Raw genomic sequence first — 23,819 nt, forward strand, 5'->3', positions numbered from 1 at the left:
GGCTGTTAGAACAATGGGCAGTTCTCGAAAGGTACTCAGTACATTTGTTTTTAGTAATTAAATAATGTTAAATGAAGCATGTGACCTATGTGAAGCATGTCATGTGATGTATGTGACGTACTTGACACATGAAAAAAAACCCAAAAGTCAACGTTGACCTTTGGTTTCACACCGACACGAATAGATGTGGTAAAAGACCTGTTTGTTTGACAAGTCCACTATCCCTCCCTGCCACCCTACATGGACTTTCTCAGTCTTTATACAACAGCATTCCCGCAGATGGGTTTTTACATTGGAGTTATTTTAAAGTCCAGTGTATCTCATACAGACACTAAAGGGTGTCCTGTGCATCAGAATACGATGCCAATGACCACTGACCAAGCGACTGTATTTGATGACCTGGAAATGAAAACAGGTTGCAATCTTGTCATATTTTTGACTACTTTTATTTAAAAATTTAATTTAAACAAAGTGAACTGTGGCTTAATTTATTCAAGTACATTGTATTGCAAAACAGGCAGAATTAGTTTCAGGCAGATTGAATTAGACATACCTTGTTTGTGTCATGGATTGTCTGGCAAACTGAAAGCCAAATGTAACTTTACCGTAATCCAAGTTTTTGAAGAACTGATACAGTCATTGAGACTGATACATGCATTGTACTGAATCACACATTGTTTGCACAGCTTTGCTAGCTAACTTGGTGGATGTCAACATCTGGCAGCTTTTTGAATGTAAAAGAGAAGCATGCTGCTAAACTAGTTAAAAGGCTACTTATGATTTATAACATTTTCAAACTTGCATTTACAGGAAGTTTACACATGTTTAGATATTTACAACATCTGTTATTTATGATGCAGAAAAAGCAAATAGACACGTTACTCCTATGTAGTCAATGTAATAATCCAAAGACTTTCAGATAATAAGCTACAACATAGCCTATATTTTTTCAGAAGGAGAAAACTGTTGAACCTAAAACAAAAAAGAAAAGACAAAACACAGGGCCAAGAAGTAACTGTTGTACTGTGTACATGTTTTATTTGTTGATTTAGTGTAACCAAGCCAGGTGTTACAGATTTCAAGGGATCATCAAAACCTTACCAAATCTCTCCGTATGCCCAGCTGAATAGGTGTGAAGTTTATTTATTTCGAGATTCAGAGGGCACCACATTTCTACCACTATCACAACAAAACACCTGCATCCACCAAGGGTTTTTTTTTTTAGCAAACAGCAAAATTGCCATGAAGGTCTTAGGTTGAATGTTGATGATTACTCACTCTCATGTTCGATGCCACTGAAAAGCGACAGCACATCCTGAGGGGATGGTTAAACTTTAAAGCTACAATATGCAACTTTGTGCCCAGAGGCAACACAAGGAAAGTGTATTGTTGGTCCCATTCTCCTCCCCCTCAGTTGAGCAAGTTTACACACCAACACTTATCACTCATTTTGATTAGCTGTCTACCTGGAAACACTATCTAGCCTTAGGCTGAGCTAACTGGCGTCCATATGCCCACAACAGGTGTTGAGGAGGCAATGAATGCAGGCAATAAAGCAAGCAATGGCATTCACTCTTGTTTTCAAATGGCCTTTTACTGCCACACCTTCAGCTTTGTTGCTCCTTGGTTTTGTTACACCTTATTTTTGCTTTGACTGCCATGCTCTGAGGTCAGCAGCCGCCCCTTGATTACCACTGCCATGTTAAAAATTCAATTTATAGCAACCAGAGATTAAAATATGCATTGCGTATTGTAATTTGAAGTCTATATGACAGCGTTGACCTCTACAACAAATGACCTAAATAATCTTAGTCACTCAAATGAAAAGATTAATTGCACTGTGACTAATAAAAAGTTCGTGTTTAATCATTTATTCAATCCTTCACAGGAAAGTTTGGCCGCCATGCACAGTACAAAGGAACATTTTATGATTGTGTACTTGTATGGTAGCTATTTTTATGCGCTGCTGGTTCCTGGTCCATCAATTAATCAATGCAACGTGCCAGTGCATTCAATGTTGGATAAAACGTTTGATCTTTTCAAAAGTTGGCAAGTGGACTTGATATGATGTTGCAGAATTGCCAGAATAGTGAACACTGACTGCTCAGTGAAGGAAAGTCAGGATTAAAGTTTCGTTTGATCTCTCTGCAAACCTTAGACACCTTCATAACAAAAATTCCATTTAAATATTGGTCAGTTTTGTGATTACATATACATTTGGTTATTGATCATGCTGTGTTCATATTACCAGCAACACAGCGACAGACTACAAGTCATTTTTGTTGGAAGCAATTGACATGAAGCTGCAAACTGATGCCCGTCACCTGTCACTGCTGGCGGGTTTGAAGCGCTGCAAATGGAAGTTGAGGTGGCCTCCACATTTTTTAGTGCTCTTATGACGCGGTGAGCATCAACTAATCATACGTTATTCTAGCTGTGGTGCTGTGTTATTTAGCTTAGTCAGTTGCTAGCTTTCTGTGTATTGCGGTGCACACAGGGAGGCAACGAGGTGATGCAATGTGATGTTAATGTGGGGCACAGACACAAAAGCACTTTCTTTGACCAAATGCAATCTTAAGATCACGTTCAGTCAAGGTGTGGATAGTAGCAGACACATACAAGTCTGTGAAGACAACTACGTTTACGAGTGCTTAAGAAACACTTCCGCAGCGACTCAGCAATATTGAAACTAGTCACGCTGTTGCTGTGTTGTTAATCGTCTTTACAATTTGGTGTGTACAGTTAGCTTTTGTACATATTGCACATATTATTTAAAAATATAATTGTTTGTTTTCCATTAGTTTTATAGTATTTCTTAACAGCCTTTGGCAGCTTCGAGGTTGATTTTGAGTCTTTTCACTGTAAAGGCCCCAGCGGTAGGACTCAGGGGGAGGTATTGGCTGAAATTAAATGTAATATTCATACGTTTGTTTTTAACAGTTTGAGGCTACCTTCTTCCAGCCTTGACTTTAAAGGTTCAATTACCTAGGGGCTGTGGGTAAGAAAAGCACAGGGACGTCTTCTCGGTTTCTGGCTCGTTTAAATGTCTGTTGCATCAGAAGAACAACTTATCTCAACTGAACACGCAAGAAGCATCTCTCACATCCCTCTGCGTTCTAAACAATCCTTGCCCTCAAAGGGAAGGTGCACCACATTATGTAGTTCCTTTTTTTTTTTTTTACTTTAAGCAGGAGTACCTTAAAACAACATATTGCATACATTTAGCATTATTGAAATTGACTTGGTTGTCTAAATAAATCAGAGAATAAAATAAGATTATCTACCAAATGAAATAAAACTTCACAAAAAATCTCATATTACAATAGTGTATAATCAGCTGAAACTAAGAATACTGAGAAGTTGGTTTTTTGTTACCTTAGAATGAGCCATTTGTATATGTACATAAATCTGCTTACACAGATATTGTTTTTACAATAGCTCTGAAAGAACAAACCAAACACTGGCTCTGGATAGGTTCATTTGTGTTTATGTGTCAGCCACCGTAGTTCTCCTACACCCTTGGCACATGGGAGTTTCATATGTTTGCACTAATTCCATTCATAATGTCATCCTCTTTTTTAAATAAGGCCATACTGTCTGCTTTGTCACTGGTTGCTAGGTATTTCCAGGGTTTTTGTGTTTATTTTTTTGCATCTATTTTTGTTGGCACTTTTTGACACAGGGACAGACAGCATGCCTAAATTAAAATGATGAGATAGAGCTGGATTCTATTTTGGATCCACAAGGATGAAAAAAAAAAATCCACATTGTACCTGAGGTTATTTACAGGCCTTCCTCTTCCCCCTTTATTCCCCTCCTTTATCTCTCTGTCTTTCCTCCATGCTTGCTGTGTTTTGGCTCTATTTGTAGGTGTCCTTGAAAAGACAGTGGAGGGGGAAGCCACTGCTCTCACCAAAGCTAAGACCCTATACAAGTCCTGTACCAATGAGAGTGAGTCAGCATGCATCAGAGATTATTCATTTTTGTATCTTCTACTTTTCTAAAATTAACATTTTTCTTGCAGTCATCAAAGGTTGTGTTTCTCATTCAGTTTATTGCATTGTCAAATCATCGTTAAATACTGCTATAACAATGGTTGCCAATTATTATTTTTAATAAGAAGAATGGTGGTCTTTCAGCTTTACATCATTTTGTGACGCAAACAAAAGCTGTCTTCAAAAGCATTTTGGCTCAGAAGCTACATCAAAATGCCCCAATATTTGCATAGATTAATTACACTCGATAACAAGTACAATATATGAATAAGAAAAACATTATTTTCTTTTTCTTTTCTGAATTTTGATTGATATTAACTAAATTGTACTATTAAAACAGACTTTTGCTAGTTTGTGTCAATGCTTCATTTCAGCTTTAATTGAGCTCAGAGGAGGGGCCCCTTTGCTCGACATGCTACCTGATGTGTTTGAGTGGCCCATTGCTGTGGACAACTGGGAGACCAACTACGGTAAAATATTCTTTTCTACTATCACACACAGCAGACGTCATGTACAGGCAATTTTTTTTCTGACGTTTCCTTGCTTCTCCATTACTCAGGTAAAACATGGAGGTTGGAGAATGTCATTGCCAAGCTGAATGAGAAATATGGAACTCAACTCTTAGTTAACTTTTTTGTCGGCACTGATGACAGGGACTCCAATTCACACATCATTCATGTAGGTGTGCAACTGTAGCCAGAAAGCCCTTCTCTCTCTATCTCTCTCTCTCTCTCTTTCTCTCTCTCTCTCTTTCACAGACCCACATTCATACAGACACTCACACATCATATCCATCCAGCTGGAAAGTCACCACCTACCACTTTCTTCAAATGTGATTTCTTTGGCTAACCGGTATGTGAATAAATATGTTTTCTTTTCTCACTCTTTGCCAGTTTGACCAGCAGACAAACCTCGGCCTCTTGTCCAGAGATTACTACGCGTGCACCGGACCCTATGCAGAGGTAGGCTCAAGGTGTATAGACATGCACACTCAATGTAATATGATTGAGGCTTTCAAGTGATGCACTATGAAAACAGCTCCATGTGTTCATTTTGGCCAGTGTCACTAAGTCTGGGTTCTATGACCACAGGAGTTTGTTCTGGGAAACATGATAACCAACTAATTGTGAGGGCATCAATTGAAACATCAGCATCTGAACCGACTTCTTGTTTAAATTTGTACACTTACATGCATTTACAAGTGTGTTTGTATGAGATAGGTAAAAATGCGCTCTCTGAGGCAGTAAGTGATGATTAAAATCAGAGGCAAAACAGTAGATTTGATGCGTTTCAGAGCAAACATCCCCTGATCTGGTTTTACTTAACAGTTTACTTGGACTTTTGGTTGATATGCAGAAAGCAGCACTTAACTGCACTTAGCTTGAAGCACAGTGTGTGTATGTGTCTCTGTGTGAGTGCAAGGTGTTGCCTCCGATTTTTTGGTCATTGGTTAAAATTCAACTGACCTCCTTTCCTTCCTGTTAAAGTAACTTCAAGATAAAAATCATGAATGAGTGTGTGTTTGACAGGCATGTCGGGCCTATGAGCAGTTCATGATTGACCTGGCGAAGCTGATCCGCACTGACCGCAAACTGGCCATCAATGAAACCCGCATCAGAGAGGAGGTGACACGTGTTATGGACCTGGAGAGGGACATTGCCAACGTAAGCTTGCATTCACACTTTTATCCAACAGAAGCCAACCGATCTTCATTCCCAACTTGCTAAGAAACGATGCTTGGTCAGTTAACAAAAAAAAGGTATCCTTTAGCATATGTGTAAGATGTATCAGGTTGTGTCAGGTTGTATCTGACACTTTGAGCAAATGCAGTCGTATAAAGAGTGAGAAAGTCTGTGCCAGGAATATGGATGGGTAAAAATAACGTAGGACTTTCACCCAGAAGACTGCTGTTTGTGTCCCAGTTCAACAGAGTTATTTTCAAATGTAGCATAAATGTGTGTTGATGTCACATTGACATACTTAATGTTACATTATGTATCTGAGGTATCTGATGGAAATGGATTCTATGGGTACCCATGAGCCTTCCCTTAACAGACATGCCCACTTTATGCTCGTCCTGGATTTTTGATGCTGTTATTTGATCCCTAATAAAGATAATCTGGTAAGAATTGCTTTACCTTGACAGAATTGACTTCTAACTGTTTTGTAATTCAAAATAATGGAATTTAAAACATGCAACTAAACAATGTGACTAATCGTGATTAACAATTGAAATTCTGTGATTAATTGCGCTAAAAATGATTAACCATTTGGCAGTCCTGGTCTCTTGTCTTTGATCTCAGCTTCACACAGTAGGAGGGTTTTGTGAGCAAATCACTTCTGATAGAATGACCTACCTCTCCCCCATTTCTAACCCAAACCTCTCTCCCCTGCGTGTGTCTGTGGCTCCAGTTTGGAACAGCTGCTGCGTAAAGCGAGCAGTTAACCAACCTGATCTTTACACAACAACATTTCTCAGACATCAACAGGTTTCCAGAGTCCACGTGTGTCATTTTGTGCTGGTTCTGTGCTCTCCTCAGTGCCACGCTTCACTTCCCCTCCACTCGGCTGCTGGCTTTTACAAGGCAGTCACACCGTTCAAGTTCTGACATTTACAGACCTGAAGTCCCCTGGGACCTGAAAGATGTTTGTTGCTACTGGACCTGCACTGCTATTGTACACATGTGTCAGGAAATAGGAGGGTTATGTTGTTACAGCAGTCTTGATTTTCTACCTCTCTTTCTTACTCACTCCAAGGCTACTGATACTCCAGAGGATCGTAACAATCCAGTGTTGCTTTACAACAAGATGGAACTGGGTGATTTGAACGCCAACTTCACCCTTGAGGTTGAATCGCGGGTAAATATAGACTCTATCTTTGTCAGAATTTGCTACTCCTCTTTCACCTTCTACTCTTTCTAATACTCCTCTCCTCTTTGTCTGTGCTTAAACTTGAAGGTATTTGACTGGAGTTACTTCACAGCTCAGATAATGGATACAGTCAACATCAGCGTTACTGACACAGAAAAGGTCATAAACTACTCCCCCAACTATTACAGAAGACTCAACCTTATCTTGGCCAAATACAACAAGAGGTGTGTGTCTCTGTTTGTATTTGTATGAGTCTGTAGTTAAACTGAGTGTTTGTTTATGATTGTCTGTTTGTGGGGGCGGAAGTGAACTGCAGTGAAAACAGCTGCTCACCCATTGTAGCTTTGTATGAGTTAGAGGTTTTCTTTGAACATCCTTCCTCTCCTCACAGGGATTTGCAGAACTACATGGTGTGGCGTTTTGCAATGAACATGGTGGTGGGCCTGAGCAGAAGTTACAGGGATACCAGGAAAGCCTTCCGCAAGGTACACTGCCAAGAACATGACACTGCATGCTTACTATAGTCACCATCTTACAGTAATGTTAGCATGTTACAATTGCTAATTAGAATCAAACACAAACTACAGCTGAGACTGATGGCAATGACATTTGGTTTGCAGGTACACTATTGTGTCATAAATCAAAGTACCACCAAAGTAGTACTAAAGTCAGACATGCTAAATTTAGTTTGAATGAAAGTTGCATTATGACATTAGAATGACGATTTCATTTTCTGTGGACGCTAATATTTTGACATTTTACAGAATTGAGTTTTGTTCGCCATACCTCACAACTAAATGCTGTTATTCTTTGTCAAGATCAAGTTGAAATGAAATGTTTCGAAGATGTTGGATTTTGGTTACTTAATTAACAACACAACTTAAAAGCAACCAAATATCAGTGCATCTGTAGTCAGTAACGTTGAATTTTGGTCACTCACTGTTACTACCTAAATTCAAAGCAATAGCATCATCAAACAATGTTGGTGGCCAGCTGGGAAGTTTTCAAAGTCAAAATTTAACCTGCTGGTTGCACCTGATAAAAAGTTAAAGGACCAGTAAATTCATTAAGTCTCTGGGAGAAATTCTGGTCTGTACCAAATTTAATTGCAATCTATCCATCTAATACTATCCATAGTGTCAACTAGTGGTGTTAATCTTCTGGGGTCCATGGATATCTTTGCAAAACTCAATGGCAATCCATTCTGAAATCAAAATATTTCACTCTGGATCAAATGTGCATTTTAAAGCCATGCTGCAGGCTTAACTTGTTGGTATCTATGTGAAAAATCTATGTAAGATTGTTCCTACATTATGCTGTACTACAATTTATTCCATCTTACCATATTAGCTGACATACACACAGCCATGGAGTCTTCAGTTGGGCTCTAAAAATTACAATAAGTCTGCACTCAACTCCATTCATATTCTTCCTCAACATTTATAACTCTCATTCCGATCCCTCTTCATAATCCAAGAATTTCCCTGATGCCCTATTTCCAACAGTCCTAAGTGTTATTGTGATGCATAATTGAGGTGCAAATAAAGAATTGTCATGAGCCTCTTTAACCAACATGCTGACGGCTTTATCCTACATCTGTAATTGATCGGTGCCTCATTACTTTCCCTGCAGGCTCTGTCTGGTACAACGTCAGAGGCGGCAGTGTGGCGACAGTGTGCACTTTACGTCAACAACAACATGGACAATGCTGTTGGACGACTGTATGTGCAGGAGGCCTTCTCTGAAAAGAGCAAAGAACTAGTAAGTCGATTGAATGAAGGCTAAAAAAAGAGAGGAATTCCTATTAGAGTGTATTCTGTGTAACATACGATTGAGTGCTATGCTCTGTTGTTTATTGACACTTGGAACTGCTACCAGAACATAGAGATTAATCTGCATGGTGTGAATCTTGTGTCTCCAGCACAGTACTGTATTCTCTGCTTGCACCCTGAAAGCAGCTGAACAAGGCATCCTTGTTATCATGTCCGCATCATCCACAACGTAAACCTGAGAGCACTTGTGTGTGTGCATATGTGTCACATTGTGAGTCAGATTGTGTGTGCGCTCATGTATATCTGTTGCAACCCTGAGTAGCCTGTACCCACTCTAACATGTGGATTTCACATTGGGTGCTGACTAAATGTGTTTGTGTGTGTGAAAAGTGGCACACAAGTTTGAGAATCAAGACCCTGGTCCCTAAATACATATTCTGTATGTGTGTAAGTGTGTTGACCTGAGCAGCAGCTGGCACACACGCTACACTCCTCACATACCAACCTTCTCTCAGCCACAGCGATATATTTCAGGTATGATCATTGTGGAATGTAACTAAGTACTTTTTCATAAGTACTCCACTTGAGGAGTATAAGAAAGGGTCAAAACATTTTTTTTAAATGTTATGCACTCTCTCTCATTTTGAGATTCTGGGCTATTTTGCCTCCTTAACATGTCTTCTATCAGATTAGTGGAAAGAAAATGTCCAAAATTCACATTGTTTGTTTTTTTAGTGCAGATCTCTGTTGTGTAGATGTGTGCAAATTTTTTTTATTTAATTAGAAAATGACTCATTTGCATATTTAAACATACTATTTCTTAATATAAGCAACCAACTTGTGAAATTTCATGGCGATGCCTATTAGTTAAACAATTTACCTTATTCACCTGTAGTGCCTTTTTTGGCCTAAAAATGTATTGCATTTTACAACAGATCTTTAAAGGCCATTTCAAGATGATTTTTTCCTCATGCTGTGAGTCAGATCTCCATTCTTGTAAAACTTACATACACCGCACTTTCCAGTTTTATTTCTATCTATATTTTGAAGGTTTTTCTAGAAGGGTTTGTTCATATATCATTCATAGCCTGATTTATTTATCATTTCATTCCATAAAGCATTGCAAAATTTGATTTTTTTTTCCCTGACAGTATTTTCTGATTCATGGGGTTATAAAAAGAGAATCCACAAAATTCCCCCTTTAAAAAAGCCTTTGACTATAATTATGGCAAAGATTTCATGTAATGTGGAGCAGTTGGGCCCAAATACAGGTGACGGCAGACACTGGAATTAAAACAGATAACTCAGTATTTCAGGTCAGAGCATGGAAAAAGCAAGCCATGCGATGACCAAAACAAGGATCAAACAGACTAAACTGAATACCAGGACTTAAATACAAACTAGACTGTCGAGGGGATGAAGTGCAGGTGGAGAAAAAGGGCAGAGTAGCTTAGGTGAGGGGAAAGAAGGTGAAGAGGCAGAAGAACAGGCTGGAAGAAACTCTAGAGTAGGGAGGGACTAACAAGGCTGATGCAGCTGTGTAGATGAGTGAACGAGGGGAAGGAACACAGGAGAGGATAACACAGAAAACTGATACCCAAAAACCAAGAAAACACAATAATCTTAATAATAAGCCAACCAAGTAAAAAAAAAAAGACAGGCAAAAAACAGTAAAAAAAAAAAAAAACCAAAAAAACCCCAAGCAAACAAGTAAACAAACAAACAAGAAAATTATCTCAAGAAACTACTAAAATATATTTTCTTTTTTCTGTTACACATATTTGTTAAACATATAATTAAGATAATAATAAATATATTCTTTTCTCTCATTTTTTGATAACAAATTTTCTAGGTTTACTGAATGACTTTGTATGCAAGACTTATACTTGGAGACAGAGTGAATTAAATCAAACTGAATAGCAGGGGATTAGTGCCCATAATGAGTTATCATTACATTTCAAACTCCCATGATACATACAGATTTACTCGGCTCACCATTGTATCTGAACCCTGCTTGTGACCTATGTAAATTATGTTTGAGCATTTCACATGCAAACCGACTTGCATTCTGCAACCACAAACATATATGCATGCACTCAACAAATGCACGCACGCACTCACACATGCACCCACACACACAAACATGCACGCTGAATGCTAAAAGGTTTTCACAAAGGCCTCATCAGGAAGGTCCCTGGCAGTGGTGAACCACGGCGTGTTGTCCGAGTGATCATGGGGTGTGTTAGCGAGGGGTCTGCTGATGTGATGAGACACTGGAATGTGTCTGTCAGCCACTGCGGTCTCAGAGCACGACTGTGGTTGGACCCTAGAAGGATGACCTTTGCTGTCACTGCAGTTTTTTCTATTTCCCCTTCCCGTTTTGCTTTCATTCTTTTAAGTACTTTTTAGGTACTTTTCTGTGAATCTGTTGTTGTTGTAAATTTGACTTTTCATTGTCCTATGACCGTGGTACAGTACATGGTTTGCACAGCATTATACCATCATGGTGGCGTCAGTCAGTCTGTCTCTCTGTGTGCAGACACATTCTTGTAAATACTGCAACTCAGGAGCGATACATTTTAGAAGCATTAAACTTGCACCACAGGCCCCTGCTGAAAACTGAGCCTTGGATGTGGATTTTGGAGCACCTCATGGTGCAAATTTGCATATAAAAACATAAAATATCATTATCATGACACCCCTACAGTGGTGCCAGTATGTTATGTAAAGAAAGTATGCTGACATGGAAATATTTATGCAGTCAAACACATTTATTTGCTAAAAAAGAATAGCATACCTTTGATTTATTTTACTAATTGTGAAACATTAAGCTCAAATACCTCTTTTATAATTTAGAGTTATAAAGCTTGCAAGATATAGAATGTAAATCAGTACAATCAACTACAAGGGCACTTGGAAAGTGCCAACCTCTGGTCACTATGTTGACGAGAAAAGAAAAATCCCTTTTGAATTCTACTAAACACAATTCTGACTGCCATTGCCTCACTTCTCTTTATTCATACATAATTTTTTTTAATCTTTTTATTATTGCTCCAACCGTCATTTTAATCACATAAAACATTATTACTCTACCGGCAATATTACCCGGGGCCACCACACTTCTACACAGAGGGAACCCTAAGTGCCTTTTCACTGATATGCAAATATATAGTGATAAAGCCTGATTTAGTGAAGTGTATTTTTATGACTGTGTTGCACAATATGTTGAGAAAATGTGTGTGTGTGTGTGTGTGTGTGTGTGTGCTTTCTACCGCATCCTCTCTGCAGATGAGAAAAACTCCCACACTGTAAACAATTTGCACCGACAGTTTTTTTTTCATGGTATACATTTGATTGTGAAATATCAGTGACATATTTGTGACTGTTGTTCTCTTTTTTTTCTGTGTGTGTGTTTGTGTGTGTGTGTGTGTGTGTGTGTGTGTGTGTGTGTGTGTGTGTGTGTGTGCGGGGGGGGGCATCAGATGGAGGAGATGATTAAAGACATTCGAGAAGTGTTCATTACTAACCTTGATGACCTGACTTGGATGGATGCAGAGACTAAGAAAGCAGCTGAGGAGAAGGTATTGGTTATAATGAACCGTCTGTCTATGGAATTGTATTGTATTCAGTTCTTTATGTGACGTTGTCAAATTGTCTCCTTTACTTTTCTTTAGGCCAGAGCTATTCGAGAACGGATCGGCTATTCTGACAACATCATGGATGACGGATACCTTAACAATGAGTACAAAGATGTGAGTGTCTGAAAAAGATGCAATTATGAATGTTTTTCTTCTTTCACCAAATCAGTGTAAAAGAACACAGAGCGGGTTCATCATCAGTACTGTGAAAATATCTCTGTGAATTCTTGGCTTTTATGAGATTTTGCTGCAGAATATAGGTCTTGATATATAAGTATAATGATAATATAAGTGTTGATAGCTCTCATCAGGGCTAATCCTCCTGTTTCTTTGGCTGTGTGTTGGTGTTGTAGCTGAGCTACAGTGCAGAGGAGTACTTTGAAAACATCCTGCAGAACCTGGAGTATGTGCAGAAGAAACGCCTGCGGAAACTCAGAGTCAAAGTCAACAAAGAGGAGTAAGATTTTAATGTAATTCAGGGGGCAGGATTAAATCATTGTTTTGCAAACAGGTTTATTCCAGATGTGTGTCTTTTAAAGTTGTAAGTGTTAACTGTAAATCAATAAAGTAAATGCCTTACTTGCATATGGTGTTACACACCATCACGCATTTAGCACAGTGCATTCACATTCTCCCACACAAACTCCTACGCATGCATACAGTTCAGCCTTCCACTAAGCACAGCAGCAATGCTAATATTAGCTCGCTGTTATTAATCAAAGATTTATTTTAATATCTTTCATCAACTCTGAATTGTGCTGCTCTATTGTGCTCCTTCATTCTTGAATTTCACCCTCCTTATCTCCTGCAGGTGGGTAACTGGAGCTGCAGTTGTCAACGCCTTCTACTCATCCAGCAAAAACCAAATTGGTATTTTTACATGTGCACATGCAAACAGACATATGTTGAATTATTCTACATTCTGTAAAGTATTTTAAAGACAAAAATGATTGTTTTTTTTCTGGTGTCAGTATTCCCTGCAGGTATCCTTCAGCCGCCTTTCTTTAGCAAAGGCCAGGCTAAATCTCTCAACTATGGGGGCATCGGCATGGTGATCGGTCACGAGATCACACATGGCTTTGATGACAATGGTATGATTTTCCATACTGCTGCTCTGTGTTTCTCCTAGACACAGTTTTGGCAGATTATAATACTATTTGGATAAAAATATTTCCCTTTCTGTAACTGGTACCACTTCAGAAAGAAAGCATTTTGACACGCGTTTTCTTTGTGCTGCCTCAGATCATTTTTTCACCATACTAATTTTCATTGGGTTACGTGAAGTTACTCAATGTCAGGATTCGTTAAGGCTTATATTCACAACTTCAAGCCATCCAGAAACACAATAGAAATTGATGAAATGCAATGTAAACATGTAGCCTAATTGATATCAGTATTCATCAGAAGATATCAGTATTATTGATGCAGTTTTTCAGTGTTGTCTCTGGTAATAGAGAGATGTCCCAATCCCTTTTTTTTCTTGATGATAAAATCCAACCAGTCAACCTTTCATGCATTCGGCATCTTTTTTTTAGGTCGTAACTATGATAAGGATGGTGACCTGAAGGACTGGTGGACACCGGACTCTACTCAGAGGTTCCTGGATCTGTCAAAGTGCATAGTCAATCAGTATGGCAACTTTTCCTGGGACCTAGCCAATGGACTTCATGTATGTCCTAGCAGAAAATCTTTCTCCTTCTTTTCTCTCAGTTTGTTTTACAGGATCTACATATTCTCAAATATTATCCCAAACATAACTGTTTTTTTTATTTATTTGCTTTCCTGTTACCTTTGCAAGCCTATTCATTTGCACCTTTCAGTTTTGCAGGCTCATATCCTCTCTGCTTCAGGTGCCTTTAATATCTTGTGTTGACATATCTATCCCTCTACCTGTCTTTGTTTCTCCTCCTATGCCCTGTTGCTTTGAACAATGCTTCTTTTATCCCCTGGGAAAATGATTTCTTGTATCCCAAAAGTGGTATCTGTGATTTGCTGAAATACAAAGGATAAATTACCACCTCCCGCTGTCCTTTTTCCCCAGCAATCTTTGTGTTTTCTCTCCTTATGTCCCCTCTCTAGTTAAATGGTAACAATACCCTCGGGGAGAACATTGCTGACAATGGAGGGATACGGCAGGCGTATCAGGTAATGAGCCCAAAAACAAAGGCGGGAACTTGGTTTAAGAGCCCTGGTTTAAAGATGACAGAGGATGGGCTACAAAGTGTGGTTTGATATATAGACAAAGCACAATAAAGTCCCGCCCACACTGGAGGGGAAAACAATTCATTGCTGTCTATTGACTTTGTATTGCATGACGGTGCCTCCTTGTCACGTATATATCTGCTAGCAGACAAATGCCTTACAACTGATGTGTGGAGGGATGCAATACTAACAGTGTGAAGAACCCAGAACTTAACTGAGATGTGAACCGTTGTCTTATTTTAATGTTGCAGGCCTATAAGAACTATGTGCAGGAGCATGGAGAGGAACCACCACTGCCTGGCATTGACCTTTCCCACGACCAACTCTTCTTTTTAAACTTTGCACAGGTAGTTGATGGATGGATGGATGGATGGATGGATGGATGGATGGATTAGCTGATTGATTGAATTACCAGCCCATTCTCATTCTGAACTCATAAAATAGAGCAACTCTGTCAGTGCTTTTGGGGTAAGTGCACAACATCAAAAGGCACCTTTTGTGTCGCATGAAATGCCACTGGACACCATCAGCTGAGAACGCAGCTGGACAGATCTGGTTGTGGTTTCATTATGCACCGGTCGAAATGTGCACAGGCATCATCACTTGACAGAACTGGACAGAACCTGCCGGGTGTACATGATTATGCACCAAGGACGGCATCAGGCTGTCCGTAACGATGTAATATACGGAGCACGAGGGCACCTACAGGGCAGGCTGGAGGTTCGGTGGATGGTTCCAGCAAACAACAGACTTTCATGTGGGAGTCAGGTGTTCGCTTCCTGTTGACTGTGTATTTTTTCCTACGCCCTACCATGTACCCCATTCCCTAAACCTAACCATCCATGCTAGCATGTGAGTATGTTGATGTTCTGATGTGGGTTGCCATGTGCTGTTGTTGCCTAAACATAAGCGCAGGTAGCATCATCCCACCACGTGCAATTATTGACATCACGGTAATGGCATTCCAGAACGTAAAGAGCAGATGAGACAGATATCTAACTCATAATATGTAGACACAGATGTACACTGACAAACTGACAAGGATGAGAACGCATTGGGTTTACAGTAATGGATGGATGGAATGTTGGATGGATGGATGGATGGATGAATTGAGAGATGGGGTGATTAAACAGATGGATTATTTATGTAAATAATATTAGTCTAATGCAGTGTGTTCTCATCTCTCCTATTCTTTTTCAGGTGTGGTGTGGAACACACCGACCAGAGCAAGCTGTTAATTCCATTAAAGTAGATGTACACAGTCCAGGGAAATTCCGGTAAATTCAAAGGCAAACTTTTTCTCTTACATTATTCAGCCATGTGGGCAAAGGCCAGGAAACATATTACAGTAGTAGCTAACATTTTGAACCCTTGATAAAATGACATTCTAATTTCAAGTAACCTTCTAATACAGCAACTTTAACCCCAACCAACAATCTATTCTGTACAGGGTACTGGGCTCCCTTCAGAATTTCCCAGAATTTGCCAAAGCATTCAGCTGCAACAAGAGCAGCTACATGGTCCCCGACAACATCTGCCGTGTGTGGTGATCCACAGACCTCTGGGATGGGGACTGTTCTGACGTAGGTCGTCCCTGTCCTCCTGCAGTACCTCTCCCCACTGACTGTTGGAGCACTCGTGGGGGGCTACAGGGAAGTGGAAACTCCCCTTAGCTCTTTACTGGATGGACCAGGGCTGGTGGACTGACACTGCAGTATCCACTTCCTCCAAGGAAAGCAGTGGACTATACCCTCATGGACAGACGGAGCACTGTACCTCCGACTCTTGATACTGTAGTTCATTCAATCAGCGTGATTATTCTGCTACTCACCGGATACAATCACTTCTTGTGTTTTTATTTTTCCTCTTCGTTTTCATCTTGTTTTACTCATCATTTGTGAGTCTGCCAATGTATGTGTGAGCATGTGTGTGTGTGTGTGTGAGAGAGAGAGAGAGAGAGTGTTTCAGTCAAAATACTGTACAAGTAGTTGGCAAGAGAGGGGCAGACAGACAAATGTGCAAATCCACTGGCAGATGAATACCACCTACTCACTCACACTCATACACATGTAACAGGGCTGAACCACTGTACTGTATGTGGGACTGAGCTGTATGCCTCTCATCAAACCTCAGCTGGTTTCAGCCTCCATCTATGTGCTGATACACTCTACTCTATTCATAATATACTCTTTGTTAATACTTAGAACTAGATTAGGTAAATTATTACAGAAAATCAGAATTTATTTTGCTGAATAAACCAGTAAATATTTATCTGTAATCACATATTACACAATACTGTTCTATATTTAATAATAATGACTTAACTGCAGTTGAGAGGCAGCTGTCGTTTATTAGCAGTATGTCAAATAAACCCAAATATTTTTTTTGCCTTTAAAACGACAGCTGGTCATGAATCATTGAGCTGACAATCGACAGCCATTAGACCCTTTTTATACATTCACTGAGCCTCTTGTGTGTTTTTTTGAGGATGTACGTCTCTATGTGTTTTCGAGTCTTTTTAAAGGGAAACTCTGCCGATTTTCAACCAGCTCTGTGTCACTGCAGTGCGTGAATTGTCTTCAGATGAGCACTGCGTTTGTCAAATCTGGTTGAAATTCAGCAAAGTTTCCCTTGATCGCTACCTACTCTTTGTCTAGCAAATTGGTATGCCTTACATTATCTGTTTTGCTGCTGTGTCTGAGAGTCTGTGTCTGTGTGTTTGTATTTGCAAGAGAACAAAGGATAAGAAAATGTATCATTAAAGCAATAGTTTGCCTTTTTTTTTAACATTTACACTTATTTGCTTTCTTGACGAGATTTGAAAAAATCGATACCGCTCTCTTGTCTTTATGCAACAGCCAGCAGCAGGTTAGTTTGGCTCAACATAAAGACTGGAAACAATTAGCCTAGCTCTATCTAAAGGTAAAAGAATGTGCCAGCATGCATCTACAAAGCTCACCAAATCCACAATACTTCTCATTTTGTTAATCTTTACAAAAAAACAAAGTGTGAAAACAACTAGATGGGGTTTTGCAGGGTTTAATGATACAGCAATGGAGCAAACTGCTTGGCCACTATGAAAATTCAAAACCTAGCGTACTTCTAAGGGAGCAGTTACTGCATATAGAATCTCTACCAGCAGCCTGGTGTCATTTAACTACAGATAAAACAAACATGATATAACATGTTAATTGGTTAGGTTTAAATGTGCTGAAAGGCAGATTTCGACAGAACCAGCTTGCCTTTTCCCCCCTGTTTCCAGTTTTTATGTTAAGCTCAACTATATTTATATTTAACAGACTTATATGAGTGGTATCAATGAATAAGTGTATTTCACTAAATGTTGAACTTTTCAAAAAGGATCTCTCAGTTTGATCTTCACTTAATCAAGTGCACCATGTCCCATCTTTTTTTATGACTTTTAACACATTGAAGAAAAAGTCAGTTGACAGAAGATGATAAAATTAAGCTTTCAAAGAACTTGTGTATTTCTGTGGGTTAAGTCTGCTGAAAATCGCTGAAATTAGTGAAATCTAATTTTTTAACAGTGCAAGCATTTTTCTAAATGCAGAAGGTATCAAGTCACTGGATCACAGTTTAATGTTTCCTGTTTTTAATGGCTTTATTTTTTACTTAGTACAGAAAGTATAGCTGAGCCTGTAACACAAGGTTGGTAATTGTGGTTTTTTTTTGCCTTTGCTTATGGCTATGAATGATGCACCATGATCATGTAAACCACTTCTTCAGACAGTATACAACACCCCCCACATCCAGCCTTTATCCATTGTTGTTTCCCCATATTCTGGTCTTTTCATTGTTTGTGCAAGCTTCCTATGTCTCTGTCACCGTTGCTCACTCCCTCAGGCTTTCTTTCTCTCTGCCTCTCTCTCTCTCACACTTCACCTGTAAAAAGACAGATATACCTCAGTTGCCTGTATTTAGATACTTTATAATACTGACTGATAATCATCTTGAGAAGCATTTTTTTCTTTTAAAATAAATCTTGAAATAACACGGTGAGCCTGCAGGTGACTGTGGTCCTACAAGGTTTGCTTGTGTATGTGTTGTTTTAGCATCGGAATCAGGTTTGTATTTCACTGCGACCTCTTGAATCAAATACAAAGAAATGTTACATTACATCATAAGTAATTATTTTTGGCATAGAGCCTCAAAATGTGAAACACTTTTAATGCACTGTATAGCAAGGTGAGTGTACAGAATTTCTTGGTGCTTCTCATTTTTTTTTCTGGAGTTAGGAGGCTTTACATATAGAAATCTTATACATCAAAGTAGAAATTCAGCAGCATTTTCCTTTGGTCCTTTTTCTCAAACGCTCTCTGTGATGTTTTTAAAGACGGTTAAACTTTAGAGAGATATTCCTTTTCACCTATACAGTAACAGCTAACTTTAGGAGGCTATTAGGAATATGGGGGTTTAGTTTTATTTTGTAATTTCCACAGAGACAGGAAAAAAAGAAGAAAAAAAAAACAAAGTTAATTTAAATGCAACATTAGTGCGAACTCTTTCCCCACTAATTGGAGCTATAAGCATTGGGGGAGCAGAGGCTAATGTGAGAAGTTAGTCAAAGGCACGATGCAAACAAATGAATGTGCGATATCTTTATGGCTGCTCCCAGGCTGCCCACTGGTAAATATACCCCATGCTGCAATGAACCAACGAGCACATTTCCTTGCATGAGGAAGGCTTGTACCTAGGGCTGAAACTGGAGAGGCAAACACTCAGGGATACAGGGAATAAGAAAAAAGACACATCAAGAAGTCCAGAGGTTAAAAAAATAAAAGCCAAAGATAGTCATAACACATGGGATGTACAGGCCAAGGGTGCCAAATATATCCACACTCCACAAGATGTTACTGTAAAATCTGACAAGTTGATCGGACTTAAAAAAATCTTGGAAACAAAATGCCTTGAAAACGAAAAGCACATATAACTCTAAATCTTAATTCATGTTTACTTTATATTAAAGTGTTATGTTTACTTTAAATGTGTCTGCTTTTACTTAATTTCTAAGTGTTAGCAACTTCAGTAATTAGTCTGTCTTAACTTTAAAGAAAGGAGATTTGCACCTGAAATGCTGAAAGCATCAGGAAATAACGGTGCCGGTAACCACGTAATATAGGAAGTGTGAATGCACTTACAGGGTGGACCGGTGGGGAGGTTGATGGGTCCCACAAACAACCGACTTTTGTGGGGGAGTCTGGAGTTCACTTCCCATATGCATGTGTGTGTGTGTGTGTTGACATCATCGTAATGACATACCGGAACATCATAGGTTGATGCGGCAAGGATACCTAAAATGTCATAGATTGACGCAGAAGGTCACTGATGTGAGTTTGGAGTTAGAACGTGTTGTTTTTCAAGACAATCGGTTTCCTGGAATTTTTAAGTAAAATTTACTTGTCATATTTTACAGTGCACCAATATGGTAGAGTCAAATAGGCCAGCTTCTCTTCGAGACTGCATTTCCTAAAACTTTTCAAATGTTCACTTCATTTTAAGTATGTTAAGTAGAAAAAAAGCCTGTGCTGTTGTCTGTGAGCACATTTCCGCCTGTCTGAGACTCATTCAAGTATTGATTTCAGCTGAATATCAGTTGCAATCTCTTATATACTTCCTGGGTCCCCCTTTGCTTTCGGTGGCTGGTGACACTTAGATTACTGAAGTTTCACAACACCCACTTTCCTCGTGCTCTCACCCTCCCTGTCATTAGCAGCTAAGCTCGCTATCATCACAGCTAGCATTACAACACCTCAGCATGTTCCTGGGAGGCGGAACAGAGTGTTTTGCATTTTGTACACTATAGACGGGGTTGGTTTTAGCTTGAAGTAACATAGTGTATGGGAGATTTTTGGAGCTTTTAAACTTCATAATGATAAACACAACTTGACTAAAAATATATTTGGCAGAGGAAAAAACTTCATAAACACCTTTGCACTTTAAGCCTTCAATCTTGAGGGCAGTTTTAAGAAAGTCACCCGTGTTAGAACTCCTTTTGTTTTTGCTCAATACAAAGTTCTGCTCCCCTCTGTTGCCCTCTGGTCATAAAACGACTCAGTTTTCCTTCGTGTGCCCTTTGGGCGACCCTAACAGTGGGTCCAGTGGTATGTGTGTATGTGTGAGTGGGGGCGGGCATTCAGCCTCTGGAATGCTCACCAGTGTGTGTGTGTGTGTGTGTGTGTGTGTGTGTGTGTGTGGCAGTGTTTGTGGTGTCTGAGGTGTATGAAAAGGGAGTGCAAAACAGTTTTATGTATGCTTGTGCACATGCACCACATGCACAACTCAAAGAACAAAAGTAAACGTGCATAAACACACAAATACGTTCAAATAATGTATTAGGATCATAAGTAAGACAGTGGCGAGGTAGGCAATTAGAGTGGGCACCGTGCTATTGCACACTTGATTTGATAAGAGCTCTTACTGTGAAGTGCACTCTCACTGTGCTGTCTTTGTTAAAGGCCTGTGATAACCAACCATTTCTGATTTTTGAGAGGCTGAATTGGCTGTAAAAGGTTTTAATTGCTTTAATACTGCTACTCTTTTAGGCACTGGTATGAAAGAAAATAATTATTCTGTCCTATGCCATTTGAATGTCTCACCATTGAAGGTCTCTTGATTCAATACATAAATTAAGCGACTTCTTCCACTAAAAAGCATGTTGCTTTTACTTACTGAGCACACAGGCAACAGGAGAAAATGGTGCACCTTTGAATGTCTTTTTTTGAGCCTTTTCAAGGATTTATGTATTTTAAATTAGTTATGTACTATGCATTACAAATGCTGTTATAACCACAAGCAATGCAGTAACCCTTACAGATTTACAGTAAAAATGCAACCTGTTAATATACGAAGAGAGAGGCTGAAATAACCACCTGTTCAAAGCATAAATTTAACAGTCATGTGTAGTAACTAATGAATCCTAGAAATAACAAGTTCACTTGATCTATCTCAGATAACACACAGGATATCTCTGTCACAAGGGCATAATGCGCTCCCTCCATAATTAATGTAAAACAGTGACATCCTGTGGTTAGTCATCATACCTGTGCCATTCAGCTTAGCCTGTGGGGACCGATTTAAGAGTAGCACAAACATTTGCTTACATCAAAAAGACAACATCCAGTCTATTTTAAGCATTACAGATTATTTTGTTCCTTCAAATAGCAAATATAAACAACATGCTCATTCCTGCATTGAATCTTATTTCTTCTTGGCTTTCTCTCAAGACATAGGTACTGACAGCTCATTGGAACCATTAATATTTTAGCAATCTGGAGAAAGCCATTCATGCTTTTTCTTCTCCTCACGTTTTGTTCAGGCTACAGCAGTGCACCTACCTTTTCCTTTCCAATCTCTCCCCCACAATAAAGGTGCATCAATCCCTCAAATCCCAATAAGTCAAGCTTTTATCTAAGACTTTTAGAAGTTTTATCAAGCCAGCAAACGGCTTTAATGAATCAAAACATTCATCTAGAAATCCAATCTTGAATGGGGGTATTGTACAGTTACAGAGACTGCCGCACTAAAGTAACCATCGATCCTCCGTTAGCAGCAGGCAGGTGAAAGATCAGTTTCATTACTTTTACATCTTAGTGCAGTCAGTGGCAGTGTAGACTGTGCAATTCTAATTACTGCTTCAAGTTCAGCACTGGCATGAAGGTCACAGCACTTAATTGGTTCGGCTGATTTAACACTTTTTATGTCACAATGGGAAATGCCATTTCTCTTTGACATGCAGAACTCTGCTGGGCTGCTTTAGGTTACAGGCTTCATTTTGATGCTCTTGTTAGGCCAAATAATCCATAAGCACAGCAGATCAGAGGCATCTTGCATCATTACAAACTGTTATATACAAAGACAGCTGCTTAAAATGATGAGTCACTCGTTAAGAATTACAATAAAGGCATAAACTGCCAGATGTTTTTTGGGGAAATGGCTTTTTAAAGAGAGACGTGCGATCTTGGGCTGTTTTTAATGACTTGAACACAGACTTTTATACTTAAATCTTCTGACCTCTGGACTGGCTCATGTAGTTGCTATGTAGACAACAAATCACGTCACTGAAATTGTGGCTTTTGGGATCTGGATTTATTTTAAGGTTTCATTGATTTTTTTTTTTTTTTTTTAAATGCAGTTGGATCTGGCCTAAAGCTACTGTTATAACCAAGTTGAGGATTCCCTATGAGACAGAGAACAGCATCACGTTCACATGCAAGGGCCTTTCTGTGGCCCCAACAAGTGTAAGACCAAAATAGACCTGATTTTGCCCGAAAAACCCTTGGGCTTTGAACGACCTGCTGTAGCCCGGGTTACTGCATGACCATGTCTAATCTAATCATCACTGGTAGAGCTAACACTATTGCTGTTACCAATTTTGCTGCCACTGTTAAAACATGGAAACTTGAATAATTTTATAGCACATATTTGTTAAGGTATACTATGCAGGATTGTCGGTCACTGTTACTAGATGCTCGTCAGCGACTGAAAGTAGAAGCCAACACCTTACTCCACTATTTTTTGCATTTTTTCAGCGCTGTGTATCGTCAGCTTCTTTTCCGCTCACTACGTTTACATGTACAGTCAAGTCAAGCTACAGTTATAGCTCGATCAGGCCATTTCATTGGACACCTGTCCTTGTCCCAGTACACAAGCACCTTGGAAGAATCGATTGATTGTCTGTCTCCGCCATGGTAGGTGGCTATATGCTCCCTTTCAGCTAGATGCTTTTGGACCTTTTTCCAGTTGGACTATTACATCACATACCAAACAATTTAGCAAGTATCAGCGGAGTTGCATGTTGAGTGGTGGATAGCTTTTTGGTGGTGTACATTTTGTACATACTCTGTGCTTTACGTTTGACCTTTGTCTTTTTTTTTCATCCCTTCTTCTTCTTCTTGTTTTGTTTTACGGCTTTCATCACCAAATTTATTCTGTTTGACTTCTGGGTCAAAGCCCTACGTGGGGACTGCGAAGCAAAGAACACCTAGGCCAGCTCAGATCTGGTTGAGGCGTATACATGAAGGAGTAAATCGACCCCCAATCTTATGTGTGCTGGTCCAAATTAAAAAAAATTAGCTTTCAGTCGGACTTACATGTTTATATGTATTTTAAAAGTCCAGTTTTAGTCAGACTGTCACAAAAAACCCTGCTAACACCTGCTAACACTGTTGTGTAGCAGTTCAAAATGAGGACCCAAATGCAAAAAGAAGAACCAAACTAATCTTAAAACCAAAAAGGATGGGGTGCCTGTTGGCTCAGTGGATAAAGCGGCGCCCCGTGTACAGAGGCTGTGTCCTTGCCACAGCGGCCGCAGGTTTGACTCC

At 39.4% G+C, this 23,819-nt stretch overlaps 1 protein-coding gene across 2 annotated transcripts in view; it reads left to right on the forward strand.

Moving 5' to 3' along the window:
- The window catches only part of LOC121943722 (neprilysin-like), a 34,601-nt gene extending 16,109 nt beyond the window's left edge, over window positions 1–18,492 (forward strand). For both annotated transcript variants that reach the window (XM_042487313.2, XM_042487315.2), the window contains exons 5-23: window positions 3,871–3,951; window positions 4,370–4,465; window positions 4,555–4,673; window positions 4,889–4,957; window positions 5,525–5,659; window positions 6,753–6,854; window positions 6,954–7,090; window positions 7,258–7,351; window positions 8,499–8,627; window positions 12,121–12,219; window positions 12,313–12,390; window positions 12,630–12,733; window positions 13,088–13,146; window positions 13,248–13,367; window positions 13,812–13,945; window positions 14,356–14,421; window positions 14,730–14,825; window positions 15,679–15,755; window positions 15,929–18,492. In XM_042487313.2, coding sequence (XP_042343247.1) covers window positions 3,871–3,951; window positions 4,370–4,465; window positions 4,555–4,673; window positions 4,889–4,957; window positions 5,525–5,659; window positions 6,753–6,854; window positions 6,954–7,090; window positions 7,258–7,351; window positions 8,499–8,627; window positions 12,121–12,219; window positions 12,313–12,390; window positions 12,630–12,733; window positions 13,088–13,146; window positions 13,248–13,367; window positions 13,812–13,945; window positions 14,356–14,421; window positions 14,730–14,825; window positions 15,679–15,755; window positions 15,929–16,028 — 1,895 coding nt within the window. In that variant the 3' untranslated portion in view covers window positions 16,029–18,492. The remainder of the gene's footprint in view (window positions 1–3,870; window positions 3,952–4,369; window positions 4,466–4,554; window positions 4,674–4,888; window positions 4,958–5,524; window positions 5,660–6,752; window positions 6,855–6,953; window positions 7,091–7,257; window positions 7,352–8,498; window positions 8,628–12,120; window positions 12,220–12,312; window positions 12,391–12,629; window positions 12,734–13,087; window positions 13,147–13,247; window positions 13,368–13,811; window positions 13,946–14,355; window positions 14,422–14,729; window positions 14,826–15,678; window positions 15,756–15,928) is intronic.
- Window positions 18,493–23,819: the final 5,327 nt, after the last annotated feature.

Source organism: Plectropomus leopardus, chromosome 6 (genome assembly GCF_026936395.1).
Source record: "Plectropomus leopardus strain MGB_pleo_1.0 chromosome 6, ASM2693639v1, whole genome shotgun sequence".
Taxonomy (NCBI): domain Eukaryota; kingdom Metazoa; phylum Chordata; class Actinopteri; order Perciformes; family Serranidae; genus Plectropomus; species Plectropomus leopardus.